We start from the raw sequence: 18,890 nt of genomic DNA on the forward strand, positions 1-18,890 counted from the left end.
GAACAAGGAAGTTAACCCACTGTTTCCCAGTAGGCTGTCATTGTAAATGTAACAAACGTTGTCATGGAGAGAAGACCAAGGCGCAGCAGGTATGTGAATACTCATATTTAATTTCCAAAAAAGGAGTAAAGCATCCACTTAACAAAACAATAAAGGTGACAACAGCAACAGTTCTGCAGGCTATTAAACGCAGTGCAAAAACAACCACCCACAACCCCAAAGAAAAACACACACACCTATATAGGACTTCCAATCAAAGGCAACTCAACACACCTGCCTTCAATTGGAAGTCCCAATCAACAACACAATCATTCACATACACAAAAACTGCCACGTCCTGACCCCAAAACGAATACAATAGCTCCACCTGCTGGTCAGGACGTGACAGTAAATAAGAATTTGTTCTTAACTGACTTGCTTTGTTAAATAAAAGGTCAAATAAAAATCCTACCTTTGAAGCACATAGCATGATCTTTTCCTTTCTTCCAGTGCCACTCAAATTTGCCTAAACCTACTGTCAAGCTACCAGGTTGTTAGCTAGCTAGGTAACATGACAAACGTTGTTCAGTTATCAAACCTATAATTAGCGGGCTGGGATTAGTTTAAAAACAGCCCGGTTTGTGAAATGACAAAAATGTGCGTGAAATCGCGCAGGAAGAAAAGAGGTAGCGACGGTTATAAGAGGCATATTCTTTATCTCGTTTGAGCTAGAGACAAAACGGTGTCTGTGTTGTAAAGATGTAAGCATGCCTGTCGCGAAGCCGTTTTCCTCTCTGGCACTGCTGCGTGACAAACTTGCAAACGCCTATACTCAGACTGGCCTGTGCCCTTGGCTCATCAATGATGAAATGATATACAATGTATCAACTTTACTCGCTCTTCGTGCTGCTCCAATTTAAAAAATGTAACAGAAGACTGATCAGGGTCTCTATCCCCACTCGCCATCACAGCTAAATGACATTTTAAAAACTGATGGAGGAATAGATGTGCAGTAAGAGAGGACGGAGAGAAGCAGGTGAGTGAGGGCTGGTAGGTGGATGCTGAGAGAAGCTGGTGAGCGAGGGCTGGTAGGGCGATGCTGAGAGAAGCAGGTGAGTGAGGGCTGGTAGGGGGATGCTGAGAGAAGCAGGTGAGTGAGGGCTGGTAGGGGGATGCGGCTGGCTGATCACAGCTGACACACGTGATACGCGCATGAAAGTGAAGTTCACATTGGACCGGCGCATAGCATACAAGAGACTAATTGCGGTTGCTTAAGCAACTGACTTTCTAAACATTTACTGTTTATAAAGTCACCTGCAGGTGCTTTAGATCGGTAGGGCCAAAAAAAGTTGGCAGTATCATATGGAACGGTACTATGGTATTCTAAAAATGTTTTGGTACTATGATATTAACGTGGTACCGGATTACCATGCAACACTACCCTATATAGTGCACTACCTTCGGTCAAAAGTAGTGCACTATATAGGGAATAGGGTGCCATTTGGGGCGCACACAATGTCCACGGGTCTTTAAAGTGATCATTTTCCACTTGGGAATGGAATGCTAGCCATACCGTCCAGTATTGCTAACATGTTCCAGAAATGAGGGGCCATATCTGAGCAACAGCTTGAGCTACAACAAGAAGTTGGCAGAAAATCCAGTCCATCTGCAAATGACATATTTCCACCTGCGATTTATTTCCCCTGGCTCTTCCACTAGATCCCTTAATACGCTAAGGAAGAAGTGGATCTGAAGAGCTAATCTTTTGGATGGGATATCTACACCTGCCACATTGGCACAGAGAAGCCAGAAAGGGAATAAGACAAATATGGAGTGAAGTGGCTAGATTATAAGCCAGGGGAATTAGGATATGAGCAGAGGGCAAGGTTTCAAGTTAAACGTATTTGTCATGTGTAAAGACTAGATATTTGACTCACTTCTTGCCATTTCTATAAAAACTAAAACTGGGGAGGCTGGCTGTATGTAATGGTGTTATTTTTCAAGAGAAGGGAACCAAGAGAAATAGACAGTTGAAATAAAGATATCATGAAAGTAGTTTGGCTTCAAGTTTATTTACCATGTGTTATGATGACATGGGAAATCTTACTCCCTCATTTGAGTGCTCACGATAAAAACAAAAACAGGAGAGGCAGTTATGAAACGTGTTGTTTTTCAGAGAGAAGGGAACTAAAAGAAATGGACAGATGGCCCTCTCGGTATGGGGACTGGCGTCACTTGCCAAGGAGAGGGAGGCACAGGAGGAGGGAGTCCGTGCGACAGACCTACCTGGGTTCAAATACTATTTTAAAAAAATCATTCAAATACAATAAGTATTTGCTTTAGCCTGCCTGGAGGGCCAGATAGGCGGGATCCGGGATGTGGACTTGTGTGACTTTTCTATTGGTTCCATTGCAATAGGCAAACTCAACCAAGCAGAGATCAAGTATTTGAAATGATTTCAAATGGTATTTGAACCCAGGTTTGGCGACCCGAAAGGGACCGCAAGCTTTTCCACCAACGGGCCGTCGGACTTCAGTCAATGCCAGGAGCGGCATGACTGGCTGTGGTAGGGTTAGGGAGCAGCTGTCAAATTACATACACTTTATTTGAAAATGCTTTACTGATTAATGACACTAGATACAGTGCTGTTTATAATCTAGGTTTGTAAAGTATGTAAAGTATCTAATCTCACTTCGATCATCACGCTACTGAAAGTGTCAGGGCTGGGGTCAATTCCTTTTCAATTCAGGACTCAAATGGAATTGACCCCAGCCATGAATGGTATAATTTAGTCCAGTATCCCTTTGCTTATCACACAGGTACAAATTCTTCAACACTTAGTCATTCTCCTGATTACTGGGAACTGAAAATGTCTGCAGAGTGGAGTTACTGATTTAATTGAAGACTGCGGTAGTTTAGTATTGATTTAATTGAAGACTGCGGTAGTTTAGTATTGATTTAATTGAAGACTGAGGTAGTTTAGTATTGATTTAATTGAAGACTGAGGTAGTTTAGTTTTGATTTAATTGAAGACTGCGGTAGTTTAGTATTGATTTAATTGAAGACTGAGGTAGTTTAGTACTGATTTAATTGAAGACTGAGGTAGTTTAGTATTGATTTAATTGAAGACTGAGGTAGTTTAGTACTGATTTAATTGAAGACTGCGGTAGTTTAGTATTGATTTAATTGAAGACTGCGGTAGTTTAGTATTGATTTAATTGAAGACTGAGGTAGTTTAGTATTGATTTAATTGAAGACTGAGGTAGTTTAGTATTGATTTAATTGAAGACTGCGGTAGTTTAGTATTGATTTAATTGAAGACTGAGGTAGTTTAGTATTGATTTAATTGAAGACTGAGGTAGTTTAGTATTGATTTAATTGAAGACTGAGGTAGTTTAGTTTTGATTTAATTGAAGACTGCGGTAGTTTAGTATTGATTTAATTGAAGACTGAGGTAGTTTAGTACTGATTTAATTGAAGACTGAGGTAGTTTAGTACTGATTTAATTGAAGACTGAGGTAGTTTAGTACTGATTTAATTGAAGACTGCGGTAGTTTAGTATTGATTTAATTGAAGACTGCGGTAGTTTAGTATTGATTTAATTGAAGACTGAGGTAGTTTAGTATTGATTTAATTGAAGACTGAGGTAGTTTAGTATTGATTTAATTGAAGACTGAGGTAGTTTAGTATTGATTTAATTGAAGACTGAGGTAGTTTAGTATTGATTTAATTGAAGACTGAGGTAGTTTAGTATTGATTTAATTGAAGACTGCGGTAGTTTAGTATTGATTTAATTGAAGACTGCGGTAGTTTAGTATTGATTTAATTGATTGGAAGCAGATAGAGTAACATAGGGGACAGGGGAGGCAGATTTACGAAGCTTTAACAAGCAATTGCACTTGTTCCAGTTGACTGAGCTTTAATCTCTATCAGATAAATCAGGTTAGAATTAAGACTCCCTCTGTTTCTCTGTACAGCTGTCGCCCTGTTTTCTCTATCCTTCTCACACTCCCTCCATCGCTCACAGCAGATTCCATTGTTAGGAGCAACATTCTTCAAACACTTTCCTTTTGTATTCCTTTTTAAATATTAAATGTCGTTTTGCATCTATGATTCATGAGGACAAGCACAATGAATAATTTGTTCCACTTTATAACTGGGTAGCTGTGTATGTGTGTGTGTGTGGGTCTGGTTGCGCTTCAGTGAGTTGGCTAGCTAGGCTCCCCTCGTGCAAAGCACTCTTTACCTGACTCTCCGTGTTTGGGTCTTGGTGTGCACACGACTGTGTGGTTATTACTTCATCAGAAGAGGGAGCAAAGTTCAGGTCAGTTCTTGTGGATAGGAATGGCATGGCAGTGCCTATACGGTGTGTGTGGGCTGTGGTTATTACTTCATCAGAAGAGGGAGCTAGGTTCAGGTCAGTTCTTGTGGATAGGAATGGCATGGCAGTGCCTATACGGTGTGTGTGGGCTGTGGTTATAGTGAGCTCATTAGGATACATCCATCCACATGCAGTCCACAGCAGCAACACAGGGCAGCAATGAAGGGCTAAAGGTGGCACACACACACACACATACTTCCTGCTTACTCACCCCTGTTAAGGTCTTTTATGTTGTGCAATGCATTCTGGGCCTCCAGGGCAGCAATGAGGGGCTAAAGGCGGCACACGCACACACACTTCCTGCTTACTCACCCCTGTTAAGGTCTTTATGTTGTGCAATGCATTCTGGGCCTCCAGGGCGGCTTTTCTGGTATAAAACGTTACAAAACAGCATCCTGCAGAGAGAGAAGGGGTAAGATGATTTTTTTGAATGTAATAACAGAACAATCAGAGTAACGCAACATTAAACACAAGTGCTGTTTCAAGACAAGGAATGGAATCACTATTAACTGGTGTACATACAGTACACATTACCGCACAGCATGCTAGGTACCTATACAGCACACACACAGCATTTGCAGTGAGAGTAGGCTATGGGCAAGATAAGGAGATGGGCTGATGGCTCAGGGTCATAGTTGACACTCATGACTGTGCAGTACTGCCACAGAGAGCAGAGCAGGAGACCAAGAGGCTGTCTGTCTGTCAGGGTCACTGAGGTGTGGCAGAGAAAGGCTACAATGAGGCTACTCAGAGGCAGGCAGCCACTGTACTGACAAAACTATTGAAAGGCGCTCCGTTACATAAGTGTGCATACACACACATAGGCAATACATCCACAGACACGATAAGAATGAGAGGAGAGAGCAAGCAAGCAATAGAACAAGAGAGGGCGATGGGGGAGGGGTAAGAGAGGAGAAGAAGGAAAAGAATACTCTCATCCTTCAGTCCCAGCAGACCGCCAGTGGCGTTCCAGCCTGTCAGTTTCTCTGGGCTGGCAGAGAACACAAACACACACAGAAGTGGAGAGCACACGCACACACAGGGAAGTAGAGTACTGCAGCGTCTCTGACCTACATAGTGTTGTATTGCTGCTGCATACTGTAGAACTCCCTCTCAGGCTGTGCCGTGCGCGTGTGCTCGAGTTATGTTACTGTGGAGTGGAGCTCCCCCTCTCTCCCAAGCCTCGACTGGGAGCTGCGATATGCTAACATGCATCAAGCTGCTCCGTTCTCATCTCTAAGAGGCTGCTTCAGTGTTTCCCCCTATATTCATTTAGCAGCGGTGGCATATGAAGATATGTTTTATATACAGTACCAGTCAAAAGTCTGGACACCTACTCATTCCAGGATTTTTACTATTTTCTACATTGTATAATAATATTGAAGACATCAAATCTATGAAATACCACATATGGAATCATGTAGTAACCAAAAAACTGTTACAAATCAAAATATATATTATATTTGAGATTCTTCAAAGTAGCCACCCTTTGCCTTGATGACAGCTTTGCACACTCTTGCCATTCTCTCAACCAGCTTCATGAGGTAGTCACCTGGAATGCATTTCAATTAACAGGTGTTCCTTGTTAAAAGTTCATTTGTGGAATGTCTTTCCTTCTTAATGCGTTTGAGCGAATAAGTTGTGTTGTGACATGTTAGGGTTGGTATACAGAAGATAGCCCTATTTGGTAAAAGACCAAGTCCATATTATGGCAAGAACAGCTGAAATAAGCAAAGAGAAATGACAGTCCATCATTACTTTAAGACATGAAGGTCAGTCAACACGGAACATTTCAAGAACTTTGAAAGTTTCTTTAAGTGCAGTCGCAAAAACCATCAAGCACTGTAATGAAACTGGATCTCATGAGGACCGCCACAGGAAAGGAAGACCCAGAGTTACCTCTGCTGCAGAGGATACGTTCATTAGAGTTACCAGCCTCAGAAATTGCAGCCCAAATAAATGTTTCAGAGTTCAAGTAACAGACACTTCAACATCAACTGTTTAGAGGAGACTGCGTGAATCAGGCCTTCATGGTCAAATTGCTGCAAAGAAACCACTACTAAAGGACACCAATAATAAGAAGAGACTTGCTTGAACCAAGTAACATGAGCAATTGACATTAGACCGGTGGAGTGTGCAAAGCGGTCAAGGCAAAGGATGGCTATTTGAAGAATCTCAAATATAAAATATTTTTGATTTGTTCAACACTTTTTGGTTACTACATGATTCCATACGTGTTATTTCATAGTTGATCTCCACTATTATTCTGCAATGTAGAAAACAGTAAAAATAAAGAAAAACCCATGAATGAGTAGGTGTTGTAAAACTTTTGACCGGTAGTGAGTGAGTGTGTGTATGTATATACACTACCGTTCAAATTTTTGTTCATTAAAATAACATCAAATTGATCAGAAATACAGTGTAGACATTGTTAATGTTGTAAATGACTATTGTAGCTGGATGTTTTTTATGGAATATCTACATAGGCGTACAAAGGCCCATTATCAGCAACCATCACTCCTGTGTTTCAATGGCACGTTGTGTTAGCTACTTTGAGAACTAACAATTAACCATAAATGAAATGGCATGGGGCTCCCATTGATTTAGTTATAATGGTTGAGTCACTGAGATGGCAAAATACATGGCAAAATGTGTAGAATTGCAGGACCTTATCTTTACAACAGCTAAATGTTGTCATTGGCCACCCCCCCATGCTAACTTTGCCACCACTGCAGAGTTGCACCACCCTTCCTCTCTGTGCCACTCTCTCTCCCTCTCAGTTGTTCAGTGCTACCCCCCTAGCACTCTGCTGACGCTAAATAAACCATGAATCTTTCTCGCTCTTTCACTGTCTTCCCTCCGCTCTCTCGCTGTGCTTCCCCTCCCTGCTGCATAGAGGCTAAATAAACCATAGGGCTAAGAGCTAAGCATGATGGTTATCATGTATTTATACCCTGCAGTCAGATACCCTGGCATCATCATGACCTAAAAAAACAACGCTACAAATTTGACCATTCTCAAAATAGATAGGGGCTAGAACAAACAGACCCAAATTGAAGTGGGGATTTAAATGGATTGATTCCAACAGAATCGGGAGGATTCAAACAAAAGCAAGATGGATGATACGAAGAGGAGGGGGAAACGGCATTGAGGGGTGTATTATCGACTCACACAATGTGCTTTATATTAGGCTTCGGCAGTATATCGTATATATCGCATACCGGGGTATTTGGAAATAGCCACAGGATGGTTTTTCAATACATTTTCATATTGGTAGTTGGTTACTTTTGAAGTAAATACCTGCAGTCAACTTGTACAATACGTTAGGAGATAAGGCAGATAGCGTTTTTGACATTATGAAGCTTACCGTAAGTTCCCAGGAACGGTGTAGGCAGTAACGTGTTTGTTTGTAAATAGCACAACGGGAGAAAGCGGGAGCAGGTGAGTCTAGCAGTGTATTGTCAGAGGTCACCTTTTATATTGAAAGTCAAGTGTTGTTTTGCTTCAATAGAGTGATCAGGGACATGCAACTAGTTTTCCTTCACAGAAAATACATTAATGCAACACATTCGGCAGAAAATAGCTTCATTTTCATCAGATGACAACAGAAGAGCAACGCTATTTGGCTGGCAGCCACACAAGTTAATGAGCATACAATGAAAAAGCAAGGTCTTCTTGGCAAAAACAATGCATGGCCATCATATTTCTAATGTTTATCATAGAAAGAATGTAGCCAGCTACATTTCCTTATGTTTTGCTTAAAACTTCATCTTGCATTTTACCAGAAAAGAGTTCGCTGGCTACAGCGAGAAAAGTAGTTACACATCAGTTAGAGAGCCGGAGAAGATGGCTGCCGTTTTATGTGCTCTTAACCAACCTTTCTATATTGTTTGTTTTTTCGCATTGTTTGTTACTTATTTTGCACATAATGTTGCTGCTACCGTCTCTTATGACCGAAATTAGCTTCTGGAAATCAGAACAGCGATTACTCACCTTGAACTGGACGAATAATTTATCTTTAATGAGTCGGACTAGAGGGATTTACTCCAGACAGCCGAACAGGCCCTCATCTTTTCAGTCTCTTTCTCCTGCGAATGACAGGGATATCGCGGAAGGAGATCGGGGTGCCTTGTGAGGATCCGCCGACGAGTGGCTAATCTGCCGTTGCCATCAGTACTATTGGCCAACGTACAATCGCTGGATAATAAATTGGACGAACTGAATGCACGTATATCCTACCAACAGGACAATAAAAACTGAAATATCTTGTTTCACAGAGTCGTGGCTGAACGACAACATGAATAAACATACAGCTGGCGGGTTATACACTGTATCGGCAGGATAGAACAGCAGCCTCTGGTAAGACAAGGGGAGGAGGTCTATGTATATTTGTAAACAACTGGTGCACGATATCTAAGGAAGTCTCGAAGGTTTTGCTCGCCTGAGGTAGAGTATCTCATGACAAGCTGTAGACCACACCATCTACCTGGAGAATTTCTGTATTTTTCGTAGCTGTCTACATACCACCACAGATCGATGCTGGCACTAAGACTGCACTCAATGACCTGTATATCACCATAAGCAAACAGGGAAACGCTCATCCAGAGGCGGAGCTCCTAGTGGCCGGGGACTTTAATGAAGGGAAATTAAAATCAGTTTTACCAAATTTCTTCCAGCATGTTAAATGTGCAACCAGAGGGGGGGACTGTAGACCACCTTTACTTCACACACAGAGACGCGTACAAATCTCTCTCTCGCCCTCCATTTGGCAAATATGACCATAATTCTATCCTCCTGATTCCTGCTTACAAGCCAAAATTAAAGCAAGAAGCACCAATGACTAGATCAATAAAAGAAAGTGGTCAGATTAAGCAGATGCTAAGCTACGGGACTGTTTTGCTAGCACATTGAGGAGTACACGACACCAGTCACTGGCTTCATCAATAAGTGCATCGATGACGTCGTCCCACAGTGACTGTACGTACATACCCCAACCAGAAGTCATGGTTTACAGGCAACATCCGCACTGGGCTAAAGGGCAGAGCTGCCGCTTTTAATTAAGGAGCGAGACACGAACCCGGACGCTTAAAAGAAATCCCGCTATGCCCTCCGACCAAACAATCAAACAGGCAACCGTCAATACAGGACTAAGATCGAAACGTACTACACCAGCTCCGACGCTCGTATGATGTGGCAAGGCTTGCAAACTATTACAGACTACAAAGGGAAGCACAGCTGAGAGCTGCCCAGAGAGCTGCCCAGTGACACAACGAGCTAAATTATTTCTATGCTTGCTTCAAGGCAAGTAACACTGAAATATGCATGAAAGAACCAGCTGTTCCAGACGACTGTGTGATCACATTCCATAAGCAAAGAGCGTAACAGGAAAAGGCAGCCATACCCAACTCTCTGGAGATCGCATGGGCCTCAAGTGTAATCCATGCTTGAGACTTGGTTTTAGGAATTATAATTCTAATGTTGATGAGTGATAAATAAGATAGATTATTCAGACGTGCTTTACAGACAAACAAGAGAGCATGTTGTTGTCGTCTCATGGACAGCAAAGTCCAACCCACATGTTGATATAAAACACAGTGGTGAGTTCTGTAGCTAGCACCCATAATAAACCTAAGAGCCCAATGATAAGTAGCATCCAGAGATTTAAGTGTTGATGCCATAGCATGCGGGTAGATAATATCCGCATAATCTATAACAGACATAAAAGTAGCTTGCATAATTTGTCTTCTATTTGTAGAGGACAAACATGTCCTGTTTCTATGGAGGAAGCATAGCTTGATTATTACCTCGACTAACCGGTTCCCCTGCACATTAACTCTGTACCGGTACTCCCTGTATATAGCCTCACTATTGTTATTTTACTGCTGCTCTTAGTTACTTTTATCTCTTATTTCGATTTTTTTTAAGGTATTTTACTTAAAACTGCATTGTTGTTTAAGTAAGTATTTCACTGTAAGGTCTACCTGTTGTATTCGGCGCATGTGACAAATAAAAATGTATTTGATTTGTCTGCTGATAGGATTGCCCGTTAGTCTGATGCGGAGCAGAAACTACAATAAGAAACATTTTACATCTGAATTAACTTAACCCCTAAGTTTAACTTGCTAGTTATCTAAGTGAGTGGCTAAATTAATAAGGAGGCGGGGCATCATATAGTGTTAGTTTTCTGCTGTGTCATCCTTTGGATGAGTTATTTCTAGAGCTGCCACCATCTTGATTTCCTTGTGTTTTTCCTCCTCTCCATTGTCAGTCTGTCTTCTCCTCTCCACTCTTCTTTGAACAGAGCAGGCAGGCCTGTTGCTCTAGCGACTCCAGACTCCACACAGACAACAGCGTGTAGCCTACACATGCTGCTCCAGAGCCAGTACGGTTCTTCCTTCAGAGAAGCATGCGTCAAAGCTTTGTTCATTTGCACAATGTCTCTCATTCAAATTCGCTTGTAAATGTCCAAACTCACCAAAAATGACATTCGGTAGCACCTACACACACACACACACACCTTTATGAGCTGGATTGCCTGTCTTTAAAATTATTTTATTTTCATTGGCGCTTGTTAGCATACTTAGCTAGCAGCCTACATTGAAATTAGCTATCATTTATGCTAATTTTGTTAGCATTCAGGTCAACACCCAATTTGTTTGTTTTTGCGTTTTTTGGCATCGCCTTGTGTACTAAGCCGGTAGTACGATATATTCCGTATGAGAGAAGGACAGTATGGCGATGTGAAAATGTGGATACCGCCTCAACCCTACTCTATATTAAACAGCACCCAGGAGACACTGGTCTAAGTACACAAAAGACTAATTTGGTGTTTTTGACAGATGCCTGGGTATACATGTACTTACAAGTTTATACAGAGGTCTAATAGGCAGATGAATTCTCATTTCAGGGGGGGGGGGGTTCAATTTCAATGCAGGCTCTTGCTTAGAACAGTGCAGTGTAATATCACCACAGCTCAGAGGTACAAAGTTGGGAACAACATACCTGAGCAAATCCCAATGACAACTCTCCAGCCTGCAACTGTGAGATTAGGCCTAGCTCCCCCCTCCATTCATCCCTTCTTCCCTCCCTCCCTCCCAGCTCTGAGGACTGGCAGTGACAGATAGACCAGACAAAGTACCAACATCAAAGAGAGGGTTCCACAATCCACATCAAAACCACCAGTTGGAGGATTAAGGCTTTCAATCCTTATTGAATCCCTCACATCAGGATTGAGACAGTGAATTAAATAATGGGAATATGCCTGGCCGCCATAAAACATATTTTCACTTCACATCAAAGACCATATTTACATGTGGTTAATTCCAGAGGGCCGGGCACTTTCAGTGGCGTGCACATGCACCCCACACACAGTCGCAGAAGCTTTCAGATCTGCAGGCTTCTACTTGGCTGTCTCGGCTAATTGCGAGCCTAAACAGAACCGCTCGACTCGAGCACTCTAAGGTGAGTGCGTCGATGGATGTCTTAATGGAAAATTGCAGGCAAATAACACTCCTTTCTCCCGTCTTTCCCTTGCTCACTCACTTCTTTACACATCTCTTAACCACCCGAGGAAAGAAAATATGTTTTCCATAATGCACAGGAGTAAGAAGGGTTGTTATTTGGTATAACCCTGAAAACATGACAGAAGTTTCTATTATGTTCAAAGTAATAGACTCAGGAATATAGTGCACACACACAGCCTACTGCGCCTGTTAACACCGACATTGAGTGACAGCACTGTGTGTGTGTGTGTGTGTGTGTGTGTGTAGTGAGCCACAGGCCGTGTGCTGTATTGAAGTGACCTCTTGGCTATTCTTTATTGCTGTCATCAAACAAAGTGAGTTTGCGTGAGCGTGTGAGTTGTGACAGCTCCTACGCCTCTGTTTCCGTCTTCTCTTTGGCTTCTAGGGCCTAGGCTATTGTAAAGTTACTTCTGCTGCTATAGAAAGGGCTTTATTAAAAGACATTTTAAAAAAAAATGGATTTACCTTTGCTTTGGGGGGGTGTGGCAGTGCGGTCTCGGAGGATGTTGATCTGGTGCACGGCCCCGTATGGCTCGAACAGCTCCTTGAGCTCAGTTTCCGTCCAGGAGCGGGGGATCTGGCCAACGAACATCTTGATGGAGTCATGGTCAGGGGTATCCAGGTTCTCCATAGAACCATTCATCTTGCTGCTGTTGCTGCCGTTGCTGTGGGGGAAGAGGTGGAGAGGGAAGAAGGATTTAGTACAATGTTTCGTTTAGGATAATTTAGTACCAGGGCCAACCATCTTATTGCTAGCTTTTTGGTGGCGCAGCTGGCTAAGGTGTTTCAAGAGGGCGGTCACGTGTGTTTGCAAGACAGAGGACGCAAGAACCAGTTTCAGTGCGAGCAGGTGAGCAAGGAAGCTATACTGTTGAGCAGCAGCGTGTTGGCAGTTACACGTACAAAAAAACAAAATCTGGTTGCACCGTGGTATTGGTAGAAAATGTTCTGCAAAGCATTTGCAACATGGCCATCATGGCCATCTCCTAGCGATGGGCTAGTTTTTCACAAAAACCTGTACCATAGTACTACAGTTGTTTTTTTTTGCTTACATTTTAGAGAACACAACTGTGGCCAATCTTGGCTGACGGATGACACACTGTTCTGCAACGAAGGTCTACAGTAGCCTCAACAGCTCTCTCTAGGGTAGTACCATGATGTAGCCCAAGGACAGCTACAGTTTTCATCCTCCTCTGGGTACATTGACTTCAATACAAAACCTAGGAGGCTCATGGTTCTCAAACCCTTCCATAGACTTACAGTAATTACGACAACTTCCGGAGGACGTCCTCTAACTTATCAGAGCTCTTGCAGCATGAACTGACGTGTTGTTCACCCAATCCCCCCCAAAAATTGGGAGAATTAATTTAGAACTGAAAGCATAAACTACAGCTAGCTAGCACTGCAGTCCATTAAAATGTGGCGAGTAGTTGACTCCAAGAGAGAGAACAAAAATAGTTGAACAGTTATGAACAAATTCATTTCTTCAAAAATGAAGGAGAAGTGAGAGAGAATGCAGCTAGCTAGCCTACTCAAACACCCGGCTCAAACAGAGATGGATACTATGTTAGTTAGCTGGCTATGGCTATCCAACACTGTCTCTTCCAAGTCAAGGTAAGCTTTAGGTTTTATTAAATGTATTGCTGGTTTACTAACACATTAGTTCTAGTCGCTATGTTGACTATGACATTAGCTAATATGGTGACTATGATGTAGGCTGCGTGTAGTGGTTAGTGGTTATGGTACGAAGGTTTGGCTTGGAAATGTTTTTTCGCCTGGTCACAGACAGCTGTTTTGTTGTGCACTGAAGTCCAAAAGCGAAGGGAAAAGGTGAGAGGAGAGCTCATAGATGCGAGAAGGAATTATACAACGAGCAAAGTAATTATACTGTTTGTTTGTGGCTGCAATGAAAGTGAACGATGTGCGCGGGTGATCAGGGTTCTACTGATTCTGCCAATTCTGTTGAAAAATGTGTCCAATAGAAACTCTCGATTGCAGCTGTTTGGACTAATCATTATACCCTAGATCAGCTAGATGCAGGCAATAGCGTGCAAGGTGGTATTGAATGTGTGTTAGTCTGTTGCCTTGATTACTCAAATTTCGCTCTCGACCTGTGCACCTAGATTGTAAACGTTCATTTGTAGGCTAGGTTGTAGCAATCTCATGATGGGTATAGGGAAAAACGTGAGTATTATGTAGTGGCCTAAACTTATTAAATGCCACATTGAGCTGGGTGAATGGAATATGAATAAAAGTCATCCAATATGCTTTAAACTAAATAAATAAAATATGGTCCTCCCTAATCTTAAAATGGCACCAACCGCCACTGGTATATACCGTATACCGGGGTATTTGGAAATAGCCGCGGGATGGTTTTTCAATACCGTTGAGATTATTTAACGTTTTTAAATAAAATGTTTATATTTGTAGTTACTTTTTAAATAAATATCTGCAGTCAACTTGTACAATACGTTAGGAGATAAGGCAGATAGCGTTTTTGACATTATGAAGCTTACCGTAAGTTCCCAGGAACGGTGTAGGCAGTAACGTGTTTGTTTGTAAATAGCACAACGGGAGAAAGCGGGAGCAGGTGAGTCTAGCAGTGTATTGTCAGAGGTCACCTTTTATATTGAAAGTCAAGTGTTGTTTTGCTTCAATAGAGTGATCAGGGACATGCAACTAGTTTTCCTTCACACAAATAATACATTAATGCAACACATTCGGCAGAAAATAGCTTCATTTTCATCAGATGACAACAGAAGAGCAACGCTATTTGGCTGGCAGCCACACAAGTAAACAAGCATACAATGAAAAAGCAAAGCCTTCTTGGCAAAACCGTTGCATGGCCATCATATTTCTAATGTTTATCATAGAAAGAATGTAGCCAGCTACATTCCTTATGTTTTGCATTTTACCAGAGAAATGTAGGCTGGCTACACTGAAAAGTACCGGTGAAAAGTAGCTACACATCAGTCACAGCGCAGTCTGCTGGTAGAACAGAAGCACAAAATTAGTCTGACGCCAAGCAGAAATATTAAGAAACATTTTAAGATCTGCGTTTACAAAACGTAGACAGATATTTCTTATGTGCTTTCTTTTTTTCTGCGTGAAAAACACACCAACAATCATATTCGGTAGCTCATACCTTTACATGTATAACTTTATGAGCTGTATCGCCTGTCTTTGCAATTTGTATATTTTGTTTGCATATTTAGCTAGCAACCTCCATGGAAATTCACTATTTCTTGTGCTAATTTTGTTAGCAGTCTGGTGATAGATGACCAATGGGCTTTTTTTAATTTTCTTTGGTGCCCTTCGTGTACTAAGCTAGTATTAACGTAAATCCCAGCATGTGAGAAGGATGGTATGACGATATGAAACTCTGGATACCGCCCAACCCTATGGACAATCCCCATTTGTATCATTGAATCAAGGCTAAATGTGCTAGTGTTTGGAAAAGTGTCCCGTTTTCAGTCAGTGTGAAATGAGTCCTTCCAAAACTTGGAGTTGATTAGTACCTGGTGTATTAATGTGAGTGGGAGAGAGGCAGTGCCTAGTTAGACAAGGATGAGATGTGTTTGTATTGTTCCAACAGTAGTCAGGGATTTTTTTGCCATTGTGATCCTTGGACAGGCTGCCTAAATGTTTTTTTTCGGGTCGCCTAAGTACAAACAGCGTAAAAAAAAAAAATGGGGGAGGGGAATACATTTTCGGGATGATTTTTTTTATTTTAAAGTCACCGCCAAGATGGGGTCCACTAAAATTCTCAAACAAGCCAACAGTGCTCATTGCCACGCCCACCACCTAAGCCCATTTTTGATCCAGAATAAACCCTGGTTGTGTACATTTAATCCTTGTTTTAGCCTTTCAGGGGATTTTTGTGCCTGATGAGTGTTTTTCTGTATTTCATTCACCAGCCAACAAACAATGCAATAGTACTTTGACTGCCGCTGTTTTAAAACAAACTATTTAGAGAGACAGTAACACAAGAGCCACACACACAGCTCTCTTTCTCTCCCTCAGTGCCATGCTGCATGGCCAGGCCCTGAGAGGGGATCAACATTCTCAGGGTGATTAAGTTAGGACCAGCCTTAAAGGGACTTATGGAGTGTCCGCAGGCCAGACCACTGAGGCCAGGCAACGTACCACAAAGTCTACCACACAGACAATCAGAAGCCTCTCTGGCCCCCACCGAGCCAGAAAAGCAAATATGCAGCAGGCCAGACCAGGCAGGCAGCATAGCGTAAGTATCACACTGTGCCCACTGCCTAGACCACTACACACTAGAAGCCTCTGTCAGCACATGCCCCCACTGAGTTAGGCTAGGAGGCTGAAGGGGCAGCCTCTTACAAGCGCTGACCATATACACACAAACACCTCCCCCACCCCCGACTGAGCCAGGCTGGGAGGGGCCAATACTCGCCGACTCTGGCCCCACATTTAGCTGGGAGGGATGTTAGCTGTGAGACTGGTCCTACTAGTCTACTAGGTACAGGGAAGGTATTATTCACTCACATTGCACATGCACACAAAAGACTGGGCCAAAGGATCACTTTTATGTGGGTGTGTGTGCGCGTGTTAGGGCTGGGCGATATAGCCAAAATATAACACGGTGTTTAATTTTTTGGAATAATAAAATTTCTAAATTTGCTTTAGGAGTAGCACGTGACCCAAAGGTGGAAAAATATACATAAGTGATTTCAATGGGTCTTTCTCCATTGTGATTAATTGTTTTATACTGTTCAAACTTCAACCCCCCTCCAAAAATGTCTACACTTTCATACATTTCTGCATTTCCTGCACTCATTTGAGATCCTTTCTACACTGCCAAGTATGGCTGAACGATATGGGCAAAAAAAAATTCTAGGCCATATTTTTTAACCAAATGTTGCAATTGCGATTTAGAGCAAAACACTTGGGTGAACTGTTGGTATCATGGAAATAGAATGATTATTCAAATTCTGTAGAAGAGTAGGCACTTTGAATACAGTGTTGTTTGACAATGAATGTAAATGCCACAGAAGTTATTTTGACAGGGTAGGAACCAAAGGAAAAAGGGGATACCTAGTCAGTTGAACAACTGAATGCGTCTTCTGCATTTAACCCAACCCCTCTGAATCAGAGAGGTGCGGGGGCTGCCTTAAATCGACGTTCACGTCATCGGTGCATGGGGAACAGTGGGTTAACTGCCTTGCTCAGGGGCAGAACAACATATTTTTACCTTGTCAGCTCAGGGATTCGAGCCAGCAACTTTTACTGGCCCAATGCTCCTACCCCCCAGGCTACCTGCCGCCCCAAAGTGTTGATCAGTTTCCTAGAGGACCCTGTAATCTTTGGCAACATTAAATGTTTTCTCTTTAGGTACTTCATGTAGCCAACATATTCATGCTTCATCTATTCCTCTTTGATTTAGAATATACTGTTGCACAAACAACATGCGGTTTTAGGTCTACACCATAATTGGTATCAGGCTGTGTAGCTAGCTACGTTTGCTCGATTTAGCCGCAACTTGGTAAGAAAAGACAAACTTGCGGGTTGCAGATAAGAAAAACAAATAGTGTAATAATAGAACACTTGTGGATTTATATTAAGAAGAAAAGAGGAAAAAGCATTGTCGTCATCAACATTGTTGCATGACCATGCAGACTGAAAGCAAGTGTATCGTGGTCGAGCAACAACAAAATCCTTGAGTGACAGGGGGCATGGCTAGGTCTGTCTGGAAAGTGGCATGGCGAGAGAGCGGAGAGAGATGACTGAAGTAGCGGAGAAAACTATGAAAATGTACGTTATAGAGGACGACCGATTAATCAAAATGGCCGATTAATTAGGGCCGATTTCAAGTTCTCATAACAATCGGTAATTGCCATTTTTGGACACCGATTATGGCCGATTACATTACACTCCACGAGGAGACTGCGTGGCAGGCTGACTACCTGTTATGCGAGTGCAGCAAGGAGCCAAGGTAAGTTGCTAGCTAGCATTAAACATATCTTATAAAAAAAACGATCTTAACATAATCACTGTTAACTACACACGGTTGATGATATTACTAGTTTATCAAGCTTGTCCTGCGTTGCATATAATCGATGCGGTGCCTGTTAATTTACCATCGATTCACAGCCTACTTCGCCAAACGGGTGATGATTTAACAAGCGCTTTCGCAAAAAAAGCACTGTCGTTGCACCAATGCGTACCTAACCATAAACATCAATGCCTTTCTTAAAAATCAATACACAAGTATATATTTTTAAACCTGCATATTTAGTTAATATTGCCTGCTAACATGAATTTCTTTTAATTAGGGAAATTGTGTCACTTCTCTTGCGTTCTGTGCAACAGGGTCAGGGTATATGCAGCAGTTTGGTCCGCCTGGCTCGTTGCGAACTGTGTAAAGACCATTTCTTCCTAACAAAGACCGTAATTAACTTGCCAGAATTGTACATAAATATGACATAACGTCAAAGGTTGTGCAATGTTACAGCAATATTTAGACTTAGGGATGCCACCCGTTAGGTAAAATACAGAACGGTTCCGTATTTCACTGAAAGAATAAATGTTTTGTTTTCGAACTGATAGTTACCGGATTTGACCATATTAATGATCTAAGGCTCATATTTCTGTGTGTTATTATATTATAATTAAGTCTATGATTTGATAGAGCAGTCTGACTGGGCGGTGGTAGGCAACAGCAGGCTCGTAAGCATTCATTCAAACAGCACTTTCCTGCGTTTGCCAGCAGCTCTTCACTGTGCGTTTCATGCATTGTGCCGTTTATAACTTTAAGCCTATCAACTCACGAGATCACGCTGGCAATACTACAGTGCTTATAAGAACATCCAATAGTCAAAGGTATATGAAATACAAATGGTATAGAGAGAAATAGTCCTATAATAGTTCCTACAACCTAAAACTCCTTACCTGGGAATATTGAAGACTCATGCTAAAAAGGAACCCCCAGCTTTCATATGTTCTCATGTTCTGAGCAAGGAACTTCAAGTTAGCTTTTT

The 18,890-nt window shown here is 42.0% G+C and overlaps 1 protein-coding gene across 11 annotated transcripts in view; it reads right to left on the reverse strand.

Annotated features, from left to right (window-relative positions):
* Positions 1 to 18,890, reverse strand: part of LOC106573061 (CUGBP Elav-like family member 2) — a 72,112-nt gene that overhangs the window by 26,548 nt on the left and 26,674 nt on the right. For all 11 annotated transcript variants that reach the window (XM_045696867.2, XM_045696865.2, XM_045696862.2 and 8 more), the window contains exons 2-3: positions 12,349 to 12,548; positions 4,673 to 4,755 (exon numbers count right to left, since the gene is read on the reverse strand). In XM_045696867.2, coding sequence (XP_045552823.1) covers positions 4,673 to 4,755; positions 12,349 to 12,548 — 283 coding nt within the window. The remainder of the gene's footprint in view (positions 1 to 4,672; positions 4,756 to 12,348; positions 12,549 to 18,890) is intronic.

The sequence above is a fragment of the Salmo salar genome, chromosome 16, assembly GCF_965601325.2.
Source record: "Salmo salar chromosome 16, fSalSal1, whole genome shotgun sequence".
Taxonomy (NCBI): domain Eukaryota; kingdom Metazoa; phylum Chordata; class Actinopteri; order Salmoniformes; family Salmonidae; genus Salmo; species Salmo salar.